At 43.2% G+C, this 26,207-nt stretch overlaps 1 protein-coding gene across 2 annotated transcripts in view; it reads right to left on the minus strand.

The window, feature by feature from the left end:
• Positions 1-26,207, minus strand: part of LOC144786124 (acyl-coenzyme A synthetase ACSM3, mitochondrial-like) — a 413,227-nt gene that overhangs the window by 191,141 nt on the left and 195,879 nt on the right. For both annotated transcript variants that reach the window (XM_078665090.1, XM_078665091.1), the window contains exons 5-7: positions 17,202-17,345; positions 12,246-12,402; positions 2,360-2,439 (exon numbers count right to left, since the gene is read on the minus strand). In XM_078665090.1, coding sequence (XP_078521216.1) covers positions 2,360-2,439; positions 12,246-12,402; positions 17,202-17,345 — 381 coding nt within the window. The remainder of the gene's footprint in view (positions 1-2,359; positions 2,440-12,245; positions 12,403-17,201; positions 17,346-26,207) is intronic.

Here is a 26,207-nt window from a genome sequence, read left to right on the forward strand (position 1 = left end):
TTCTCTTTGGTCTGATGCCTCCCTAGCAAATTGCTCATTCTTAGTGAATTGTCTTATACAGACACAACCATGTACCGCAAAATCTGATTTGAGTAGTAGTCAGTCAGATTTCTTTATTCGATTTCAAATTTGAACCATAAAAGTACAGATAGACATACATCAAAAGTGATAAAAGCTTCGAGACAACCACCACAGTACAGCAATACATGAAAAAGAAATCATTTAGTACTACATTGCGTATATTTTCCTTATGGTTAAAACAGATTTTAAGAAGCTAAGAACAGATAAACATATACGAGCAGTCGACAATGAACATAGAAAATTAAAACCCACTATGTGCGAACGAATAAAATTTTCCTTTAGTACTGGTTTTAAAAAGCGTGCCCTCGGATCTTTATATAGTGTGCAAAAGAGCATTAAGTGCAATGTGCACTGTTTTGACATATTATCACACATACAGGGGGGGGGTAGCCACTCACCCCATCCCATCTGTTTCGGAAAAGCCACAATAAAGTGCAACGTGCCTAGGCGTAATCTAGTTAGTAAAAAGCGTGCATGAATTTGTTTACTAAAAGAAAGATAAAATTGTTGCTGTTTTAAGACGGGATGTTCCGATAGGCTTATTTGACCATCGGCTGTGCTCAGCTTGGTTTCAAAAGCTTCTTTTAGACTCTTTTTCAAGTTTGGTTCAATACTTTCTGTGTTATTAAACAGGGCAATCATTCCTAATTTATTAAAGGTTTGCTTGACATAGCGGAGCCAGGGGATAGCCATAGCGTTATCCAGGTTCATACAATCCCTTAGAACCCTTTGCGAAAGGGAAAGTTTGAGTAGTAATTATCAATAAGTGAGTGATCCTTTCCATATCGCAGGAATTGCTGCAACTTATTTACTTATCAACGTTTCTCTTATTTTTATCACTTTTTTGGAGCAACTACCGTCGTTGATTTGGTTGGTCAATTCTTTTTCTTAACTTTGTCCCTTGTCTTGCAATAGACGGTCACCTGATGAAGGCTGTCAAGCCGAAACGCGCGTAGTGTTCCTATCTACCGCATTGCCTCCATCATCTTTTTTGTCTGATGCATTGTCTATGTCTGTCATGTTTTTTATGAATTTTTATGATGCTATTGTATAATCAATTATTCCTAAAAAAAATGTAACCTATGAAAAAATTACACAAAAAATACTTTTGACTAATAAAAATATAAGAATCGTTCTACCAATTTAGTGATTAGTCCTTTTAATGTGGGCTTTTTCATTGGCTTTTTGGTTATTTACTTAGTTCACTTAATGATGGTCTTGGATGCAGGGGTTTTGTTAATGAAGTGCGTGAGGGAGCCCAGTACTTACATTGATTCACTTCCTGGGACTGCAGAGCACTTTCAGGGACTTTCTTTCTTTACTGATCAGGACTTAGTGGAAGCTGTTAGAGTGTTGTGCGAACCTTAAGTAACCATCAAAGGTATTGAGCTAGAAGTTATCCACGTCTTGAGAAACATCAGTTCATCCTGACACCAGGTAAAATCCCTTGTGCCATAATGAGCTCTTCTACTAGTACTGAGCGGTTTCTGCCTTTGAGTCCCTGAAGAAGTACCACTTACGGTTTTGCTAGCAATTCTTCCCTTTTTGTATGCTGTTATATCTGCTTGGAACTAGAGATTCTTCTATACTGGGGGCACTTTCTCTACTTCCTTCCTGAGGAGCAAGTCTTTTATCCATCTCTGGAGTTTGTTTCCAGGTTTCACCCCAATTATTGCACTGTTCTGCCTTATCAATCCTCCACCCTTGCTTCAAAAGATGAAGTTAAGCTCACTCCCTTTATCTTACAGGCACATCCTTCATTTGTTCTGTTACTTTCTTTATGAGACCACTGTACCTGCAGACCATAGTGCGAAACCCTTTGCCCTCTACAGTGAGAAGAATGGCTCATTTACTAGACATTCTAACAGGTGTAGGTGGCTCTCCTGGTTCATTATGGGATTTTTCTACTATGGGAAGAGCAGGTTCCTGAGCCATGGGCCTGGATATGTCTGCATGGATATATGCCCATATGGTCCTGAGCTTAGCCCAAATCTTTTTTTTAAATCAGAAGCTCCCAGTTGAGATTGAAATTGCAGCTTTTTGTGGGAGATCTCATTGTGGCAGCTGTGTGACTTAGCATTCTTCCTATACGTTAAAGTATGTACGACTTCGATATACCCGAGGGCAACATTGGAACATTCCATATCCAGAAGTTATGCACATCAAAGAAGAGCAGAAGACTGCAAACACGGTTCTTTCAAGACAATGGTAAAAGAAAGGAATAACCCCTTAAGCTCCCACATCATGCTGAGATATTGTCTTAACAATAGGTTCTTACCCGGCCATATCTTGTTGCACTAGCATGCGGTATCCAGTGGGAGGCAAACACAAGGTCGTTATCGGATAATTGTACAGAGCCTGGATGATAAAGAACAACTGTTATGTGAGGCAGTAACATATTTTTCACACGAAAAAGGCAAGTCTAGAACTTTCTCCTTTCTGTGCAGATGTGAGTGGGCACATTTAGAACAACACTTAACTCTTAAATCAACTTATAATACTTTGAAACAACTATAATAAATGTAAACATCCATAAATGGAAATTCTTCATTTACTGTATATATGAAACAAAACTTATAAGGGTTTGCTATAAGGTCCTGCATCATCAAGTGAGTGAGAGAAGATTGTAATTACTGTGGGCAGGACGCCTTCGTCAGTTCCTTCAGGATGGGCAGTGCATGAAATACCTACATCTCTTACATCTAGTATTAATATGATTATTATCCAATATATCGAGAATTTGTACAGTTATAATAATTCACAATTGCCCATGGTGGAATCTAATTATGTTTCCCGTATATTTGATTGTCCATCGGTAAAGGATATTGAATTTGCTATTATGAACATGCGTTCCTCTGGTGCGATGGGTCCAGATAAAGTCCCCATCTCTGTATTAAAACACCAGAGTGAACTTTGGAGCAAAATCCTCTTTCCTGTATTTAAATTTTGCTTTTCTAGTGGAACAGTCCCCCCTTCCTGGAAAGGAAGTATCATTGTTCCTTTATATAAAAAAGGGGCAAGAGATCTTCCTCAAAATTATCGCCAAATCGCTTTGCTTGATGCCATTGGTAAGGTTTTCGCAAAATGTATTCTTATTTTAATGAACCAATGGGTAACTGAGTTTAAAATCCTGCCTATTGAACAAACAGGTTTCAGACAAAATCACGGAACTCTAGATAACTTGACGGCACTTCAAGTTATCTTGGAAAAATATGTGAAAGTTCGTGGTGGGCAGGTTTACGGCGCCTTTATTGACTTCTCCACCGCATTCGATAAAGTGGATAGAATATTGCTCTGGAGAAAGTTATTTGATTTAGGTATGCCCCCCTTTCTTATTAAATTAATTCGCGCACTTTACTCAGATACCTGGTGCAGAGTTCTACTGGGAGGTGAACGTGGTTTATCCAAAATAATTTTTACCTCTAATGGGTTAAAGCAAGGTTGCCTTCTGGCTCCTTTGCTGTTTTCCCTTTATACAGTTGATTTACCTGTTGCCCTCTCAGCATGCGCTGGTATTGCCCCGTCCTTGGGTGGAGTTCCGATTGCATGCCTTATGTATGCAGATGATATCTTGATTTTGGATCTTACCCCGAAGGGCTTGAATAATCGTTTGCAAGCGCTTTCTGAATACGCTGAAAACCATTACCTATTGATAAACACGGCAAAAAGCAAAGTGATGTGTTTCTCCGGTAAGAAGAAACCTAAATTTCCTAACTTTCCTTGGGTTGTGGGGGATCAAAAATTGGAAATTGTGAAATCTTATACCTTTCTTGGCAAAATTGTCACAAATAATCTAAGTGACAAAGCACATATGGATAATAACTCCCGGAAGGCTATTTCACAGGGAAAGAGTTTAGTATCCCTGTATAAAGCCACAGGTCGAAGGCATTTTTCTATTCTTCTAGATGTTTTTAGAGCAAAAGTTCCTGCCTCCCTGTTATACGGAATAGAGTTAATAGATCTAAGAAAGTGGAGTTTTTTAAACTCCGCAGAAGGGAAAATTCTGCGTAGTTTATTATCTGTTAGTACAGCAAATTCTACTGCTTCCCTGCGACAGGAACTAGGTTTACGCAGTAGCTGGGCTCAAGGTTTGTCTAGTATTATACGTTGGGTAGTAGGTATAGCAAAAAGTGAGTCTAACACCTTAAGAGATCTTATAAAAAATGAATTGCTGGGAAACTTCAATGACTATTCCTTACTTGTAAAAAACTTCAGATTTGCCGTGGCACAATTGAAATTGGATGAAGAGACTTTATTTTCTTTATCCTCTTATCAATTAAAAACCCTTCTGAAATCTACCACATGGGAACTGGGGTTTTGTCAGGACAGAGATTCCCGGCTGTTAAAAAAAGGTGGTACTCCTGTTATTGAGTCCTGTATTTTGCGGAAAGCTCAACCTTATATGTACTGGAACATCTCTCATGGCGTTCGTCGCTTAGTGTACTTAATAAGACAAAATCTGCTTCCGTTGAAAGATCTCTGTGCCAGATGGTACGGACATTCAGCACTTTGTGATCTTTGTCAGATGTATGACCAGGACTTAAATCATGTTATTTTTGTTTGTCCTGCCTTGATGCCTTTTAGGCGTAGATGGTTACGACCAATTTGCCATCAACTCAACATTCTTTCAGCTTTGTCATTTCAGGCGGCCTTGATTAACCCACCTAATGAAATGTTTTGTTTTAAACTGTACGGTTTCTTTACATGTTTTTTGGACCTGTATTAAGATGTTTATTTTTTTGTTTGTAGTGTTGATATGATATTTTATGTGCCTCTTGCTTGGTATGTATATTTTGGTTTTTATGTGGACCTCATAAGGAGTTCCTTTATCATAATAAATAAAACTTGAAACTTGATTATTATAATTAACACATACTGATGGCGATGATAATAATGTTTATTTAGCTAATGTATAATCCTTAAAACATCTTCAGCACACAGATCTTAAATACTACTTCATTTTTACAAATACTTCATATTTCTGACACTATGAAGATACTAAAAGAATAACTTACCTACTGAAACGCTGTTTCTAATGTATATTCCATCCTTCCTGAGAACCCTCCTCTCAAAGCATCCGAAGGAATATGAAATTGTTTGAGCAATTCTTTCCTCGAACACTAGGAGGTGTTGCTGCAGCACCAACCATAGGTTTGCTGCACCCTCAAAATAGGAAGTGGCACAGATGTTCCATCACGACCCCGCCCCTGCCAAATATGCCATGACGTAAACAACAGATATTGTCTTGAAAATCAGAAAAGTCCTATTGTGCTTCATCCATAAATTAGAAAAAGTGTTATTGAAAGCATAACCATATGGATTTTTCATGTGGAAAGGCTCATACAGATGAGCTCAAGACAAGATTATTGGAGGAATAAAATAAGAACCAAGCTAGAAAGGGAAATATTGTAACACTGCCTGCCAGAAACAGGCCTCTGTGCTTGCATTGGAGTCAAGGCAGTTGTGCTTACCAAATGGCTGAAGTGAAGACCATGTTCTTGTCTGACAATTGTCCAAACTGGGCAAGGCCCTCAAGAGCGTCTGACCTACATCTCATAGACTGGGAACTGACTGCTAATCCTTTCTCAGGAATAATCATAAGACATTTCATTGCACGTTAGTACTTACAGTTGTTGGATTGCATAGAAAAACACTGAAGATAATCTGTTTCTTGTCTATACTAGTCTTGTGAGCACGGAAGAAACCCATATGAAACAGATCAATCTTATGTCCATCTTAACTAGTTCATTGTGCTTTAATGGTTAAGATGATGAAAGCCCTAGAAGGATGAGGAGAGCTAAAATGTATGTAAGGCAAACCTTTGACTGAATTCAGAGGACACATTAGGGAATCAGGGGCGCCAAACCCCCAACACAATCTTATTTTGGAAAGTGTTGGAAGCTCCTCAGCTCTCATAGCAGAAGTACTGGTAACCAGGACAATCATCAACTCGGATTTGTAGAGTGCAACTAATCACCCGTGAGGGTATCCAGGCACAGGGTTCTTGCTGGGATCAGTCGAAGAGCCAGGTCTTGAGTCCTTTTCTGAATTCAGAAAGAGGGAAGCTGTTCAGAGATGCAAGGGGAGGTCTTTCCAGGACTTGGCGGCGAGGTAGGAGAAGGAGCGTCCTCCACTGTTGCTTCGGTGGATGCAGGGAATGGGAGTGGGAGCGAGGGTGAGGTGGGAAGAGCACAGGTGTCTGGAGTGTTAGTGGAAGTTCAGATGTTCAGATGGTGGTTAATGTATGCTGGTCCTTGGTCGTGGAGGAGCTTGTAGGCAAGTGTCGACATCTTGAATTGGCATCTTTATAGGATGGGAAGCCAGTGGAGGTTACTGAGGTCCGAGTGGGAGGGGGAGGGGGGGTGATGTGGGTACATTTGGGGAGGTCAAGGATGAATTTGGCGGCTGAGTTCTGTATTGTCTGGAGTCCCTTCCAGAGTTGGGTGGTGAGTCCTGCATAGAGCTTTTTTGCCGTAGTCCAGCCTGCTGGTGACTAGGGTGAAGGCTTTCTGGTGTTGATGAGGAGCCATCTTTCGGAGCATGTGGAGGGTGTGGAAGCAGGTGGAAGAGACTGCATTGATCTGGTGTTTCATGATGAGTTTGCTATCAAGGATGATGCAGAAGTTCCGGGCATTGTCTGTTGGTGTGGGGCCGAGTGCAGAGGGCCACCGGGTGTCGTTCCACGGAGAGGTGTTGTTCCCAAAAATAAGTACTACCTTTTTGTCTGTCTTGAGCTTCAAGCAGTCGGTCTTCATCCAGTCGGCGACGCTCGTCATGCAGTTGTGGAAATTGGTACTGGTGGTGGAGGGGTCTTCTGAGAGTGAGAGGATGAGCTGGATGTCGTCTGCCTAGGATATGATGTTGAGGCTGTGTGTTCTGACGATGCCGCCAGGGTGATCATGCACGTGTTGAACAGGGTGGGGCTGAGGGATGAGCCTTCAGGGACACCGCAGATGATGCTCTTGGGTTCAAAGTGAAGGGTGGCAGGCATATCTTTCGAGTCAGTTCTGTGAGGAAGGATGCGATTCCTCTGAGGGCCCTGGACCCCGATGTGGTAGAGTCTTTTGATGAGGGTGTAGTGGGATATGGTGTTGAATGCTGCTGATAGGTCAAGGGAGATCAGGCCCGATGTCTCCTCGCAGTCAAGGAGAACCTGATGTTGGAGACAGCGACCAGGGAGGTCTCAGTGCTGTGGTTAGCGTGGGAGCCAGTTTGGGAGGTTTCCATAGATTGTTGTTTTCCAGGTGTTTAGTGAGTTGGAGGTTGATGGCCTTCTCAAGGACTTTTGCGGGGAATAGGAGGAGAGAGATGGGGCAGTAGTTCTTGAGTTTGCTGAGTCGGTGGAGGGTTTCTTGAGGAGGGTCCGACCTCTGTGTGTTTCCATTGATGAGGAAGTTGGTTGTGGTGATGGATGCATTGAGAATGGCGATGAGTTTGCAGCTGATTTCCTTGCTCCAGAGGTTGAAGAGGTGGTGGGGCAGGGGTCCGTGGGTGCTCACGAGTGGGTGGAGTACATGATGGCTGTGGTGCTCTGTGTAGTGAGCGGCTTCCATGCGGTGAGTAGATGTTTGTGGGTGGAGTCAGTTGTCTTGAGGAGACTGTAGAGGTTGGTGGTTTGAAGTTGCTGTAGATGGTGGATACCCTTTTGTGGAAGTAGTCAGCCAGGGTGTTGCAGAGTTCCTGGGAACGGCGGATGGTGTTCTCAGTGGCTGAAGGGCAGGAGAACTCTGACAAAGTTGAAGAGTTCCTTGCTGTAGTTGTACCTGGCTTTGATGCAGTCCACTAGGGTGCATCTTTTTGAGTCTTTCAGGCAATGATGGAATTTATTGAGGACTGACTTGAAGTCGGCTCGGTCTGTGGGATTTTTGCTGTGGTGCCATCGTCTTCCTAGGCGTTTGCAATCACGTTTCATGGTCCTCAGTTCCTGGTGTATATCAGCTGGCTTGTTTGGAGGATCTCTTGGTTTTGGCAGGCTTGATAGGGCTGGCTCGGTGCAGTTGGTGATCCAGGTGGAGAAGTTCTTGACTGACTCTTCCAGGTTGGTGAGAAGAAAGTATGGGTGGTGTTGAGGGTGTCTGTCCACTGGATCTCTGTCACTTTGTCCCAGCTGCAGTGGGAGGACTTTGGAGGTTTGGTGGTGGTGCGTAAGGATCCATCGATGGTGAAGTGGACAGTAGCTTGGTCAGTCCATTTAAGGTCGGTGAAATGGCTGTACTTGACTCGGTCGCCGGTGGTGAGGATTGGATCAAGCGTGTGTCCTATTCTGTGTGTGGGGTTGGTGACCAGTTGGGTCAGGCTGATGTTGCTCATGCTTTCCAGGAGATTGGCGGTGTTTGTGTCTTTGGGGTCGTCAAGGTGGAAGTTGAGGTTACCGAGGAAGATGTAGTGCTTGGAGTCAACGGCAAGTGGGGCAAACATTTCCAGCAATAACAAATGGAAAGAATCAGAATGCAAAGAACAAGAGCCATCATCTTAGCACTTGATTGATGACCTACAACAGAACAATGAAAGTGAAAGGCATTCTGCAAGAAACAATAGGTAGAAACTACTCCTTTTCTGGGATATGCAAAAACCAGGCAAATAAACAAATTGTCTTTTGACAATTCCGATATTAAGACTGCCATGTGCTGTGAAAAGGGTAAACTGGATCACATCTCCTTGTAAGCACCATTCTCTGTCTTCCACAATATCCAAATGTTGTGGAAGGGCATCTAGCGGCCTGAACCACTTTCAAAACTTTTGCAAGCAGAAGATAAGCCCCTAAGGTTGTATTTAAGGCTGCTATACACATTGGATCTTCTGGAGCTGGAGCTCCCATGGAGGGTATAGACTTACATCTCGAATTCTGGAAAGTGATGCTGGAGTAATTCATGTGACCTAACCATGTGATGTCTGATATTCCTTATCTTTCTTGAGAATGATGGAAACACACAATATACTGGAAAAGGCCAATATGATTTAAGATGCCCCACAGAGATTACTCATGAGGAAACTCCAGGGAGAAGTACAATGCACACTTCTGATTTACTGAGGTGTCCAAGAGACACTTAGACCCTCCTGATAATGCTCCCGCTCATGGCTGGTGAATGCCACCTCTTACATTCGCTGCACTCACTCAGTGATGCTCGAGGTTTTACCTTACATTATGTTTGTAATTGTTGGCCATGATTCTGCAAACATCATGCTTTTTATTATTTGATTTCGAATTGCACTGTCTGGTTGCACTCTGTTAAGGTTTTAATTAACTGAACAATACACGATTTACTTACCTTCACTGCAACTGCTAGATGGGCTGCACCTACCTCACCTCTTGGTTCAGAGCTCAAAACATCTCTGAAAAATTCTCGAAGCCCACTTTCCCCTCATCGCTCTGCAATTCATAACCATCAAAATAGGAAATGTCAATCTTATCGATTTAAGGCAAACTAGGTATAAAATATTTGAGGTGTTTTCCTTGATTCTTTACTGGATTACAGGCTGTGATCTGACCCAGCAGAAACCTGTGTCTAGCTACCTTTGTTCACAACCTTGATGAGATTTAGCATTTTGTTCTCAGTTTATAGGCCTTCATATTAGTCCACAAAATCTACTGGTCAACTAGGTTAAAGATACCCCAGAAATCCACAAAGAAACTGAATACTACTGGAATGTGCTCACCTAAGGCCTGAACATAGCGCGTTCAGGGAGAATGATCATCTCCCTGACTCATTGCTATAATTCCTGAGGGTTTCATCTTGCAAATATATTTAACTTTATATAAAGAAGCAATATTAATCCACAAATTGCTGGGTCCTTTATATTTCCCTGTCATGTATGGTCTGAGACTTGCCAATAACAGGAATGGCTTTTGTTAAAGCAAATATGGTGGTACCACCATAGATACAGTGGTACTAATATTCTGGTCCATCATGGGTCTTCTCTCAACATATCATTTGTTACATGATCTAGCTTAGCAGCATGCCTGCTATGATGTCCCTCAATTAGTACGTTATAATTGCTAAACAAAATGTTCTCTAACATCAATACGTTAATGCTAGTAGTATTTTTCACACCACCACAAAGATTGAGAATGCCATATATAATTGATCAAAATAGACTACTAATAAGGCTCTGTCATATATAATCTGAAATGTATTCACCCCTGTACACCCACACACAAACATTTTGAGAGTGTGTGGGTATCACATTACTGAATTGCACATTTGATTGCTAACTAGCATTTTTCTTTATAGTTATTTTTCCTGTTATTAGTATTTCGCTTTTTATTTGAGTGTATATACGAACAGGCTACTTTCTCAACAATAATGTGTATTTCTTTGTTCAAAATAACATATTCTGGCAGACAATTTGAATTAAAACAGGTTTATTTTCTTCCCACTGGTTCTAGGACCATAATCATCTTTCTTTTAGTCACATACTATTATAACTGGTGCTATGGACTCAATCAAAAAGTCATTAGCCTCAATTTATTTTTGATATGATGCACACTGAGGGAGCTCATTTTCTCTCAATTTTATATTCTCCTACTTAATCTGATTAGCGATATTTCTACCCAACTGTTTACAAACTACCATATTCAAATTTTCCTCAAGACTTTATTATAGCTAAATAATGTAGAAACTTAACTCGTTATCAAGGGAACATGGTCTTGATATAATAGCAAACATGCTGGTGTCTTACATTAGTGGAAGCTGTAATGTCACCGATTGCTTACTTTTCAATCAGGATCCTCTTTTAGGAACTCAAACAGTGCATTGGGCCTTTCTTTAAAAACCATAAACGTCTGTATTTTTCTTTAAACTATTCTTCAGCATGAATGGGATCTAAAAATGTGCTTGAAAACTAGTCAACAGTACCACTACTGAGCTTTCACATGAATATCTATGCCCCTGTGATGACATCTACTGAGACAACCAAGTCTGAACAAAATTGATGCCTGGCTGGAGAGAAACAGCGGTGACTGGCAGGCAGATCTAGCCTTTACTGCTTTGACAATAATACTGCTCATTAATTTTACATTTTGTACTGAAACAGGTTTACAAGAATGCCAGTGATGCCGAATATTTAATCACCTCCTCTGGCTGGCAATTTAATTTGGCTCTATGACTTCCTCTTATACATATGCACATATGCACACTTTATTTTCTTGGGGTTAGACAAGGATATATAATCATTATTTTACGTTTACATTTTTGCAATATTTGAAAATTTGAAGTTGTATATTTTCCTCAATATATTTTCTTACTTTATAACTAGACACAAAAACAACATTGCCTTTTTAACATTTTTAAAAATAATTGAATTAGAGTTGAAATGTAATTACTAGGAATTTAGAAATGGTTTTGTACCCGGAATTATAACACCAAGAAAATATTCCAATCCCCAAATGTAAAGCAGGCGTTTGCATGCTCAACCCCCATTTACAACACTGAGGGGCCCATTAGCCGCCATCCCATCGTGGCGGGCACATCCAGCATTCCTGACATTGTGGCGGGCGGTGCACTCAACACCGCCTGCCACAATGCCAGGAAGGCATGCTGTGCACTTCCATGCACAACATCGCGCGGTGCTTGCCATGTTGTGCATGGAACTGCTGGGGGGGTACCATGGGTACACCCCATTTGCATCCCCCCCCCGGAGTCCCTGGGGGCCCGCAACGGGCCCCCAAAGTAGACTCCGCATGCCTTTCCGTGGCGGCAATGCCGCACCGGAAAGGCATTGTAAAATGCCCATTCTAATATGGCTGGCGGTGTCGGATAGACACCCACCGCCACCATATAGAACCCTTTTCCGACCGGTCGCATGGCGACCGGGGCGGAAAAGCGGCGGACGGTCTTTCCGTCTGCCACGGACCCCCCGCCGGCCTCGCGGGTGGCGATCCGCCCGCCATCCTAATGGGGCCCTTAGCCTCATCTCCAGCTACCATTTTACACTCTTAAAAGAAAATTCAATAGTATATCTGCATTTCAATTAGCTGGTCAGTTTCTTCTCCTTATGATGCTGTATTTTCATACTTTGTGTGAAATTGCTTTTTGCTGCTTTACAGCATTTACAACAAGCAATTTGTACTCATTTAACATACATTCTGTTACGTCTGTTTTGCCACAAACAGCATTTTTCAAATGCCTGTTTTTTAGAATTCACTTTTCTCTATTTCTCCTTACTTTTAGGACTGTTGGTCCATCAAAATGGGGCATTCTATGTACAAAGACACATGATCCTTGATTCCAAGGTGCAAATACATTACTCCAAGCGCACTTTGCCCAGCCTGTGTCTGACAAAGACCACAAAACGTCTGAAGGAGTCAAATCCAACCAGTACCTGTTAAGAGACCGAGAAAGAAACAAGGCAGTTGATAAAAATACCAACCGGGAATTATTACACACATTGAAATTCATAGCGAGAGGTCCACACTTTTTAAATGAGAGTATCTGGGGGCAGGAGAAGGTGGCGGGATAGATTCCCTAATCTTTCGAGATCCAAAACAGCTTTTTTAACTAACAAAATCACTGGATTTTAGCAGTTATAATTATGTGACATAACTAGAACTTGTTCCCTAAAGTAACTAAGACACGCATGCTCGTCATGCACAGTATTGTTATCAACATTGTAATTTCAGATGTCATTAGGGGTGTTATTAATGCAGTCATTGAACAGGTCATGAGTGATGTAATATTTAAGGGTACAAGCAGCACAAGGCGAGAGCTCTAGTTATAGTTACTTTAGGGCAGGAGTTTTAGTTACTTCACATAACTAACTTCTGAATTTCAGTAGTTCTGTCAGTTTAAAACATTTAGTTTCAACGGGTATTTTCACCTTAACCCTTGTTTTTTGCGGTGAATTTTTAAGGTTTTCTAACATACAGTAAGAGTATTTACACACCTATCTATAAAATCACTTTAGCATTTGTTTTTTTTCAGTGAATTTCTGAGTTTTTTTCATAATATAAAGTAAAAATGTAAAGACTGTCATTTTAAGTAAGGCAGACTTACTGGTTTTCTCAAAGAGTCAGAGCATCAGAATAAAAAAAGGCTGGCCTATTGGCTTGAGTAAAGGATCAACACATCAACCTAAAAATGTAAAGACTGTCATTTTAAGTAAGGCAGACTTACTAGTTTTCCCAAAGAGTCAGAGCATCAGAATAAAAAAAGGCTGGCCTATTGGCTTGAGTAAAGGATCAACACATAAACCTATAAAGCAGACCTATTCACCACAATAATTTATCAATATCTATAATACAATGTCTTTCCATGTACATATACCGCAATGAATAATAATAATTACGCTAAAAAGAAAGCATTTTTATAAAAACTAAATGTAGCCAAAGGACCAACCGCAAGGGGTCCTTTGTCACCAGCGGATGAGCATACAGCTCCAACCTTGAGTGCTTAAAAAAATGGTAAGCTCTCCTGAGGTCATGTATTCAATGACCAAGGAGAGGGTCAAGCATTCAGTAACCAAGAAGACTTACTGCAATTTCTTTTTAAAAGTTCCTAGTGGAATGTTGCACTCTCTGCAACCCCCCCCCCCAACAACATTTAAAAATGTTTTGTTGTGCCCCTGCTCGTTCTAGGGGTACCACAAGGATGTACATATGTATGAAAATAGCCCTTGCAGGGCATTATGGGGGCGCATTGCCAGTAGCAGTGAACATGAAATAAGCAGCTGTTGTGCCCATTTCTTATTCACGTCTGTGTTTCAATTTAAAAATGTTTTTTTTTTTTTGTGCCATGGTCAAACCTGGGGCACCCAATAATGAATCCATAGGTTGTGGCAAGGGGTGGGGGAAGGGCAAGGCCCTTGCAGCCCAGTCAGATCCCCGCTCAGCAGTGAGCAGGCCCTTTTCTTTGTGTTTTAAGGGTTCCCGGTCCCACCCAGGGCACCCAATAATATGAAATAGTTGGGGGCCACTGGGTCGCCGGGACACAGGCTTTCTTCAGGCTTCTATGGATGGGGTCTCTAGGGCAGTTGAATGGCTCGGAGAGGGAGGCCCCAGGTAACCGCTCCCAATTAAAAAGACATCAGCCATGGGGGCTGGGGTCCCAGGATCATTGAAAAGGCTTGGGGAGTGGGCCTGCATGCCCCTCCCCATAAAAAATGTACTTGGGGTACATAGGGATTTTAAATGGCTTGAGAAGGGGCTCCATGACTCCTTCCTCATAAAATTAACTATGCATCAACTCCCGTAGCCTGCCCTAGGCGGTTTTATTTGAAAAAAGCAAAAGCCTGACCTTTTTTCTGTTCCTTTCAATTATACTGCAAATCCTTCGCCTATCCATGGTACGGCTAAACAAGGTCACAATATCCTTACCCTGCATCTCTATATGTATTTTGTCAGGACAGGAGACTGAGCTCCAGTGTCCTAAAACTTTGTTGATGTTGTGGCAGCAAATCAGATCTTATCTTTGGATCCGATCCGTCCGATCCATGGATCCTCCTTAATGTGAAATATGCATCAATTTTGAACCTTAATTTAAAAAAAAAGAAAAAAAAACACTAAACGGATTTACTCCAGATCGCTAAAAGCAAGTTTTGTGGATCAAGATCTGGCCTTCTGTCAAATCTGGTGTAATTTCAGCTCTATTTGCGGTATCACTGTTCCATTTTTCTATAGAAAATTGGATGGTGAAAGCATGTTTTGGGACCTCCTCCCCATTTTCATGAATAATGGATCACCCCAAAACTTTCCAGGAAGAAGCTTTGGTGCATGAGACTTTTATTTTTTAAGTTATAGTTATGCATACAAAATAATATACACTATGACAGTGAAAATAAATGAGGCTCATTCACACACATTTATTAGTACAGTGCAAAGGTAAAATTCAAGTTTATTACCAAATGTACAGCATAATTGACATGAGAAAACACTTGTTACTGCCTCACAAATTGCATGTAAGAATTACTTTACACAGGGAACAATCCTCCTAACAGTCACTAGTTCTCTTCAATGGGATTTTATCATACTGCTCAAATTTAACCCCTTGCATTTTAGTTTTGGTAAAATAACTGTACTTAAAACAAATATACATGATATACATGAAAGATACTGTGGAATAAACCATGGCTGCTGACGTGCAGAGTATATGTTGTTTATTAGCAGTGCTGAGGGAGGGGAGAGTCATCACGACTCACTCAAGGCTTTGCCTCTTATGGGTCATGGCCCATCTCCACACTCTTAAGGGAAGACCTGGCTTGGCAGTACGGGCTGGACTGTTCCCATGAAGCACAGGGCCAAGACTGATTTGCATATAGCTGGGTCTGCACAGGGGTGGCGAAGTGAGCTAAAGAACGATGATGGATTCAACCCAGATCTGTGACTTGGGGTGAGTATCTGAAAAGGTTCAGCGCTCCGTCCATCATCTCCTTGTGTTTGCTTTGTTCGCTCGATGTTGGCAGGGTATGCCCAGACGTGGGTCCCTTGCACACTTTGCCACTGGATTCAAGCTAGCCTGGCTGATGAGGGTGCTACCCTGAAACAGATCCCAGGATGCTTATTTCCAGTCCAGGGAAGACCTGGCTTGGCAGTTCGAGCTGGACTGTTCCCATGAGGCACAGGGCGACCAAGACTGATTTGCATATAGCTGGGTATGAACTGGGGTGGCGAAGTAAGCTAAAGAACGATGATGGATTAAACACAGATTTGTGACTGGGGATGAGTGTCTGAAAAGGTTCAGCACTCCGTCCATCACCTCCTTGTGCTTTGTTCACGCTAAGTTGGCAAGGTATGCCCAGAAGTTGGTCCCTTGCTCACTTTGCCACTGGATTCAAGCTAGCCTGTCTGATGAGTGGTGTTACCCCAAAACTGGTCCCAGGATGCTGGTTTCTGGTCCAGGGAAGACCTGGCTTGGCAGTTCGGGCTGGACTGTTCCCATGAAGCACAGGGCCAAGAATGATTTGCATATAGCTGGGTCTGAACTAGGGTGGCAAAGTGAGCTACAGAATGATGATGGATTCAACCCAGATCTGTGACTGGGGGCATCTCATTTGATTATTGTGCGTCTGGCAAAAGATTCTTTGGGCCGCTTGTTTGCTTGCATATGGCACGTCTTCTCACCTTACTGCAAAAAAGTCCAAGAACAAATGGGGATGCCAATATGAGAATATGCTGCCATATTAAGGTCGGCAAAAGAACACCACTAAAGCAGCGTTTGTCTGATTGACACCCAGCGTTTTAAAAATAGGACTGAAATAGTATAGTACTTAACAGCATATGGGGAAGTGTTTCTTGCATGCCCTAAGAAACGGTCCTGCTTGGCTCGGATAAGCTTCAGACTAAGAAAGATGAAAGTTTTCCATATATACAAGATAACCCTGTCCATTTTTTAGATTTATTTTTCTATCTATTTGGTCCTGATGAAGGTGGTTGCATAAGCCTTTCCACCGAAACGTGCGTTGACCACAACTATATATATGGAAAATCCCTCAAAAAAGTCAACACAACAGTGGAAAATTTTGGGATGGAACTACACCACAAAACAAAGATAGAGTGTATGTCGCTGATAAAACCTTGGGATTCCCGATACAAGTGGATTTTTTGTGCATGAATGTTAGTATGGGTGAGATGGTTTGAGTGGTCAGAGTGACTGATTGATGGTTGAGAGTGGGGTTATTGTTGAAGTATTCTGTATATTGTTCTTACAGGTCATGATTTTTGTTTGAAGATATAATGTTTACAAAGAAATTGATGACCTTATGTAATGATATTTGTTGTTTATCTGTTTCCATATGAATTGTAGCACACAACTGTGAATAACGAACAGATATGAACAAAAAAATGCAGAAAATTCACATGGGGGTACCTTTTCTCCTTGGCAAAAACTTACATTGTACAATGGGAGGTTGTGCTGGAGGCAGTTTGGACCGCCGCACTAGCTCCCATTGTAAAATGGAAGCTTGCAACCTCACCATGTGCGGGCGCATCCTAATTGCAGTGTGGGGACTGCTGAGCAGAGATCGGTCGATTCCGCATCCGCGGCGATGTCGGTTGGAGGCAAATTCGGCCAACATCGAAATCAGGCCCTTAGTTGTATTAATGTTAAATCCTGATAGGGCAGGAAATAGTGCTGACTGTTTAATCACTAGATTTTCAATGCGATGTCAATTAAAGTGCTGTTGCTTACCTTCCAGTGACGACATGTCCAATCGGATAGCTGCAATGAGTATGTTGAGCCATTTTTGGCAAGCCAGTTGTACCACTTGTAAAGAAGATGGTCATCGGATCCTCACTTTTTGTCTTAACGCAGGTGTGGTCATCACGTGCAGATCTGCAAAAATGAAGCAGAATAAAAAACAAAAAAAAGTTTTTCTTTAACTTACATTGAGCATCTGTGCACTTTCCATTCTGGATATTTGGAATTAGTTGAGCTTCAATTATATGAAACATATGATCGCTCCAAAATTAGCTGGACTTGATAATGATAAGGACATCTATTAATCAACTGGGTTTAATTAAAGGGATGAGAATGAAGTATCTCTAAGCATCTAGCCTAAATTAAATATGTGCCTGGATGCATTGCAAATGTGTATAGATATATATAATCAGTATATTCTTTGTAAAGGGATATTGTAATGTTTAGAGGCATAAAAATTGTGACAAAAGGATTGTGGCCTTAAATGAAATTGATCAATTGGCCAAGGGTTCTAGCCATAAATCATTACTTCAATCAATGTACAAAGGTTTAAAAGGAATTGATTCTTGGAATGTTTGTAGTTGTAATCTGACATCTTATTTGCTTGTTCATTCTGCATCCCACATATTGATTTTAGCCTCCAACTTCTCCACATGCTCGCATTGAATCTAAAGAAACCTTGTCCTAGGAATGTTATGGAAGTAAAGTGACATATGTGCCTCTATCTCAAGACTGCACCAGTGTTGGAGTGTTTAGGCAGGTGTTCATTAACAGGATGTGTTGATGGAGAAAGCCAAGCTCCAATATGGCTACCATGGGAGACAAGCAATTTCCTAGCTGCTATGACATTTTATATTCCAGTTGGGCTGCCTCTATTTATTCCATATTGGGGCCCATTCACAAGCTGCATGTTGTGGTACTTTAGTAGTACTACAATAGTATTGTTGAAGCACTACAAAATTCTATTCACAAACCGACAAGTGTATCTCCATCTATACTATCTTTTTTATGGGGAGATCCTCACAAATATAAATTTACTACTTTGTAGTAAATGTGAGAGGGACCAGAAACAAGCATTTACAATGCAATGGTCTCGGCATCATTAAAGGTAGAGCTATTGGCATTGCTCATGACATTTTTTTTTTCTTTAAATCATAAATAAATGGCATTGTCATTTACATTGTCAATACACACCACTCTGCACTCAACTGCACTCACCTGCACTGCACTCAACTGCACTCACCAGCACTGCACTGCACTCACCTGCACTCACCTGCACTGCACTCAACTGCACTCACCTGCACTGCACTGCACTCAACTGCACTCACCTGCACTGCACTCACCTGCACTGCACTGCACTCACCTGCACTGCACTGCACTCACCTGCACTGCACTCACCTGCACTGCACTCACCTGCACTGCACTCACCTGCACTGCACTCACCTGCACTGCACTCACCTGCACTGCACTGCACTCACCTGCACTCACCTGCACTGCACTGCACTCACCTGCATTCACCTGCACTGCACTCACCTGCACTGCACTGCACTCACCTGCACTCACCTGCACTGCACTCACCTGCACTGCACTCACCTACACTGCACTCACCTGCACTGCACTGCACTGCACTCACCTGCACTGCACTCACATGCACTGCACTGCACTCACCTGCACTGCACTCACCTGCACTGCACTCACCTGCACTGCACTGCACTCACCTGCACTGCACTGCACTCACATGCACTGCACTCACCTGCACTGCACTGCACTGCACTCACCTACACTGCACTGCACTCACCTGCACTGCACTCACCTGCACTGCACTGCACTCACCTGCACTGCACTGACCTGCACTGCACTGACCTGCACTGCACTCACCTGCACTGCACTCACCTGCACTGCACGCACTGCACTCGCCTGCACTGCACTGCACTGCACTGCACTCACCTGCACTCAACTGCACTGCACTCACCTGCACTGCACTGCACTCACCTGCACTCACCTGCACTGCACTCACCTGCACTGCACTGCACTCACCTGCACTGCACTCACCTGCACTGCACTCACCTGCACTGCACTCACCTGCACTGCACGCACTGCACTCACCTGCACGCACTGCACTCACCTGCACGCACTGCACTCACCTGCACTGCACTCACCTGCACTGCACTGCACTCACCTGCACTGCACTGCACTCACCTGCACTCCACTGCACTGCACTCACCTGCACTGCACTCACCTGTACTGCACTCACCTGCACTGCACTGCACTCACCTGCACTGCACTCACCTGCACTGCACTACACTCACCTGCACTGCACTGCACTCACCTGCACTGCACTCACCTGCACTGCACTGCACTCACCTGCACCTCACACACCTGCACTGCACTCACCTGCACTGCACTCACCTGCACTGCACTGCACTCACCTGCACTGCACTGCACTCACCTGCACTGCACTGCACTGCACTACACTCACCTGCACTGCACTCACCTGCACTGCACTGCACTCACCTGCACTGCACTCACCTGCACTGCACTGCACTCACCTGCACTGCACTCACCTGCACTGCACTCACCTGCACTGCACTGCACTCACCTGCACTGCACTGCACTCACCTGCACTGCACTGCACTCACCTGCACTGCACTGCACTCAACTGCACTGCACTCACCTGCACTGCACTCACCTGCACTGCACTGCACTGCACTCACCTGCACTGCACTCACCTGCACTGCACTGCACTCACCTGCACTGCACTGCACTGCACTCACCTGCACTGCACTGCACTCACCTGCACTGCACTGCACTCACCTGCACTGCACTGCACTCACCTGCACTGCACTGACCTGCACTGCACATACCTGCACTGCACTGCACTCTGCACTCACTACTCTGCACTCACTACTCTGCACTCACTACTCTGCACTCACTACTCTGCACTCACTACTCTGCACTCACTACTCACTACTCTGCACTCACTACTCTGCACTCACTACTCTGCACTCACTACTCTGCACTCACTACTCACTACTCACTACTCTGCACTCACTACTCTGCACTCACTACTCTGCACTCACTACTCTGCACTCACTACTCTGCACTCACTACTCTGCACTCACTACTCTGCACTCTGCACTCACTACTCACTACTCTGCACTCACTACTCACTACTCTGCACTCACTACTCACTACTCTGCACTCACTACTCTGCGCTCACTACTCTGCACTCACTACTCTGCACTCACTACTCTGCACTCACTACTCTGCACTCACTACTCTGCACTCACTACTCACTACTCACTACTCTGCACTCACTACTCACTACTCTGCACTCACTACTCACTACTCACTACTCTGCACTCACTACTCACTACTCTGCACTCACTACTCACTACTCACTACTCTGCACTCACTACTCACTACTCTGCACTCACTACTCACTACTCTGCACTCACTACTCACTACTCTGCACTCACTACTCTGCACTCTGCCCTCACTACTCACTACTCTGCACTCACTACTCACTACTCTGCACTCACTACTCTGCGCTCACTACTCTGCACTCACTACTCTGCACTCACTACTCACTACTCTGCACTCACTACTCTGCACTCACTACTCTGCACTCTGCACTCACTACTCTGCACTCACTACTCTGCACTCACTACTCACTACTCTGCACTCACTACTCTGCACTCACTACTCACTACTCTGCACTCACTACTCTGCACTCACTACTCTGCACTCACTACTCTGCACTCACTACTCTGCACTCACTACTCACTACTCTGCACTCACTACTCACTACTCTGCACTCACTACTCTGCACTCACTACTCTGCACTCACCACTCACTACTCTGCACTCACCACTCACTACTCTGCACTCACCACTCACTACTCTGCACTCACTACTCTGCACTCACTACTCTGCACTCACTACTCTGCACTCACTACTCTGCACTCACTACTCTGCACTCACTACTCTGCACTCACTACTCTGCACTCTGCACTCACTACTCACTACTCTGCACTCACTACTCTGCACTCACTACTCTGCACTCACTACTCTGCACTCTGCACTCTGCACTCTGCACTCTGCACTCTGCACTCTGCACTCACTACTCTGCACTCACTACTCTGCACTCACTACTCTGCACTCACTACTCTGCACTCACTACTCTGCACTCACTACTCTGCACTCACCACTCACTACTCTGCACTCACCACTCACTACTCTGCACTCACCACTCACTACTCTGCACTCACCACTCACTACTCTGCACTCACTACTCTGCACTCACTACTCTGCACTCACTACTCTGCACTCACTACTCTGCACTCACTACTCTGCACTCACTACTCTGCACTCACTACTCTGCACTCTGCACTCACTACTCACTACTCTGCACTCACTACTCTGCACTCACTACTCTGCACTCACTACTCTGCACTCTGCACTCTGCACTCTGCACTCTGCACTCACTACTCTGCACTCACTACTCTGCACTCACTACTCTGCACTCACTACTCTGCACTCACTACTCTGCGCGCTCACTACTCTGCGCTCACTACTCTGCGCTCACTACTCTGCGCTCACTACTCTGCGCTCACTACTCTGCGCTCACTACTCTGCGCTCACTACTCTGCGCTCACTACTCTGCGCTCACTACTCTGCACTCTGCACTCACTACTCTGCACTCACTACTCTGCACTCACTACTCTGCACTCACTACTCTGCACTCTGCACTCACTACTCTGCACTCTGCACTCACTACTCTGCACTCTGCACTCACTACTTTGCACTCACTACTCTGCACTCACTACTCTGCACTCTGCACTCTGCACTCACTACTCTGCACTCACTACTCACTACTCACTACTCTGCACTCACTACTCTGCACTCACTACTCACTACTCTGCACTCACTACTCACTACTCTGCACTCACTACTCTGCACTCACTACTCTGCACTCACTACTCTGCACTCACTACTCTGCACTCACTACTCTGCACTCACTACTCTGCACTCACTACTCTGCACTCTGCACACTCACTCTGCACTGTGCACACCACTGATATCATGGAATCTTCCACCACACTTTCTAAAACTCTATAGTCCGAAGCATAATAGGCACAGAACCAAAAGAAGGGTAGACATTGCTTAAAATAATCTTATTGTATTTATGAGAAGCAAAAGCGAGACGGTGAAATGTGCTGAATATCAGTTTGTTACGAATCAACAGAGTGGAGTTAGAGAACCAAGAAATAGTAATTTAGAATCCGGGTTAGAAGGAGTAGTAATCACAAGCTGAGGATCAACGGGCGCGAAACAGCGTGGTGGGCGCGCAGGAGACGCAGCGTGAGCGTGCACATCAGCTGAAGATCGCCGGAGAAGACACCGAGCCTGCCTGCTGCCGTGACAGACCCGCTGCAGAGGGAAAGAGCCCGGTGAGTGGGGGTAGAGGGGGGCGGCAGAGAGGGAGTGGGCAGAGAGGGAGGGTGTGTGTGTGTGTGTGTGCGTGCGTGTGTGTGTCTGTCTGTGTGTGTCTGGTGTGTGCCTGCCTGCCTTTGTGTGTGCGCGTCCACAGACCCTGGTCGGCTCGTGCACCGCTCTGTACTCCCTTGCGAGCTTACTCGGCGACAATAGTTCTCGTTGCCGAGACCTAAAAAGGGGCTAGATAAAGGAGCATATTTACTACTAAATGGGAGGGGTTTAGGGACTAGAAAGGGGGGTTTAGGAAGGGTTAGGGAGAGGCATGCACCCACCAACAAAAGATCAAGACTATTGCTATTCACAAACTGCACTTCTAAAATTACTACTGCCAAAAAGAGACTCCAAACAGTCGTAAATTATTCCAGCTCAAAGGTGGAGTAAGTCCAGCCAACATATGATCAACAACTAGTAACAAAACCCCCTCTCATAGAAAACAACCAACGTAGAGACTAAAAATAAAACCCTATTGTTAAATTAAAATATTTAAATAGTTGAGATAATTAAATAAATATATATGTTATAATATATCTCAAAATAAGACGACATATTTATTATTTACAATTTAATGTAACTGTATTCTTTTGAAATATTATGAAATTACTTTTAATTAATTCATTCGACATATTACTTTTAATAATTATTAATGCATAATAAAAAAAATAGTTTCTTTTTTACTTTAGGTGGATATTTAGTTTTTAATTTAAATTGTAGGAAAACTTTAGATGGGAATTTATTTTTTAATTATAAACTTCAAGAAAATATTATTGATTTAATTTAATATCTTTTAAATTAATTACAGATTTAATTCAAAATTAAGTTCTTAGTACTGTAGCATTTTTTAAAAATCTTTTTCTACTAACCTGAGATGGGTTCCCTAAAACTAAAATGAACTAAGACATGAAAAGAACATTGTCTGCTAATGGAGAGCATGTACTGTCTCAAAGAACAACCCAAGGTTCAGGATCAATTACTTTACTTTACAACTTTTCACATAAAACTATAATTTTATGCACCTTTTTTTTAGCACAAATGGCTTCTGATTTGAGGCAAAAGGAACTTGCTAAGAAGGTGCAGTTTCCTTTGAAAAGAGGTATAAACTTAATAACAAGGCAAATGAAAATGTACCATATGGGAAAAACATATGGGCACATTTAAACCACAAACCTCACACAAGGCAAGGCTGGGATCTGCTCCCAGTAAAGGGACTTTATCCATGTAGGAATTGACTATCATTCCCTGTAATGTTTAAGAGTGATATAGTTTTCCTCTAATGGATGTACTTGGCTCATAATGTTTGTCTACTTCTAACACCACTGATGGAGTGTATTTACTAAGCAGCCTTTGCAACCTGACATGATTACACAGAAGTCTAGAACTCAGATAATTTGGCATATCCCCAACAACAATCTCATAGTACTAGTGAACCACAGGTGCAGCATTTCATGGAGTAGAACCACACTAGTGATGGACTCATTGAGTTTATAAATGACCAAACAAGACATCCAGGAGAGAACAGGGAAATAGGACTTTTGAAAAGGCATCAACTCTGGATCTATAAGGTTATCAGCACTGAAAATGATCTCAACAACCAGATGGAATGAAATAATGTAATTCACAAATACTGACCCTCCTCCCTTATCATGCTGACACCTTTGTATAGCTGAGTCTCACCCCAGGTCTCCTGACTTCTAAAAGATATCCATGCCCCTTATGTACATTCTATTACTCTATACGCTACACCGGCAATACACAATTGTTTATATGCTGCTGTACACGACCAATGCACAGTTTTTAATATGGTGCTGTTGAACCTTAGCCTGTCAGAGGAACAAACTTCTCACCCGAGGTAGGTCCCAGGCATATATCGGAGAACAATTAATTCATCAGCAAGAAGACATTGAAGTAAAGATGTGGCGTTTGGTGAGGGAAAAGAGCAGATAAAAATGGAAGGCATTAGATAACAAGGTTGTAGATATTAATCAAAAGAAGAACATTTTAGTAACTGAAATACTATTTGAAGAGAAATGGTTTAGTTTTTTTCAGAAGATGCAAAGGTCATCTTCTCATCTGTCCTCATCGGGAAAGGGGTTCCACAGCAATGTAGCATTTCAATGTCTTGTTGGTAGTTGTAACGTGGTGGATTTCAATATCTTGTTTTTTTAGAAGTGCTTCTTTGCCCCTCATATTTATTTTCCCACTAGAAAGCGCAATAAGGATTGAAGATAGGTCAATTGTTGAAGATTAAGGATCATGGATCTTGGGAAACCTTACTTTGGTCCTTGGTGAAGGGTAGAGAGGTTGTATTGGAGTTCAGCGTCGGCATCTCGGGACTCATTGGGCTGCATGGGGTCTTACAGACAGGTACATTTAGCAGCAGCAGTGGGGGAAGCCAGCAGATCTTCAGCAAGGCATCATGCCTAGTCCTACCCTTGAGGAAACTGGCATCATGCAGATCCATGCAGTAGGGTCTATGCAGGTCTGAATCAATGGAGATCTTAGCTCTGCTAGAAGTGGGTTCTAGTGTATGCTCAGTTCTGGGCATACACTAGAACCCACACAACAGTAGTTTTTATTTATTTAAGGAAATCAATATGTTTTCTTAAAATAACCCTCACCCACCAAAAGGTCCCTTGGTGGCATGCATCATCATCATCGGGTTCGTCCCACCCCGCAGCGGGACGGGGCGTGCTACGACCGACGAAGACGTGGGAGCACTTTGTAAGGTGTGGGCTATATAGTGATATGAGAGTGGAAGGGTCAAAAAATGATGGATTAGAAAATACCTGGCTACGAAGAAACCTAACTTTACGTTACAAAGTGGTGAAAAGGAGTTACCCCTCTCGAGTCATTGACAAGGTGATGAAACGAGCCAAAAACAACAACTGGGACGCCTTATTGGCAGTAAGACCACCAAAAGAGGAAAGACCCATTTGTATAACCACCTACAACACAGCCTCTAACTAGGTGAGCAAGATAATCAACAGACACTGGCGGATTTTGAACTGCGGTACTTTGGTTTCCTTAAGCCAATGTTCTCCCGCAGAAGGAGTAGAATCTTAAGGGATACGATAGTCCAAACCAGACCATGCCAGAACAAGGATGGGGAAACATCACAGGTTTTCATCCCCCCCCTTACAGGTCACCACCCATGCGGAAAACTGCAGTGCCTGCCATTTGACCACCAAGAGCAAAATTTCACATTCAACAATAACACCAATTGGGAACAACGCTGTTTCACAAATTGCAATTCAAAAAATTTAATTTACATGATCAATTGCCAATGCAGACTCCATTATATCGGTGTGACGACATGCATGGTCAAAACATGCATTTGTGAGCATCGGAGCAACCTAAGATATGACGGGGCTACAACAAAAATGTCTGCACATTACATCGAGGAGAGACACACGGTACAGGACCTGCAGTGGACTATCATAAAACAAATCCCCAAGGAATCCCAACTATTTGAAAAGGAACAACGCGGGGTATTTCGCTTCGG

Source organism: Lissotriton helveticus, chromosome 10 (assembly GCF_964261635.1).
Source record: "Lissotriton helveticus chromosome 10, aLisHel1.1, whole genome shotgun sequence".
Lineage (NCBI taxonomy): Eukaryota > Metazoa > Chordata > Amphibia > Caudata > Salamandridae > Lissotriton > Lissotriton helveticus.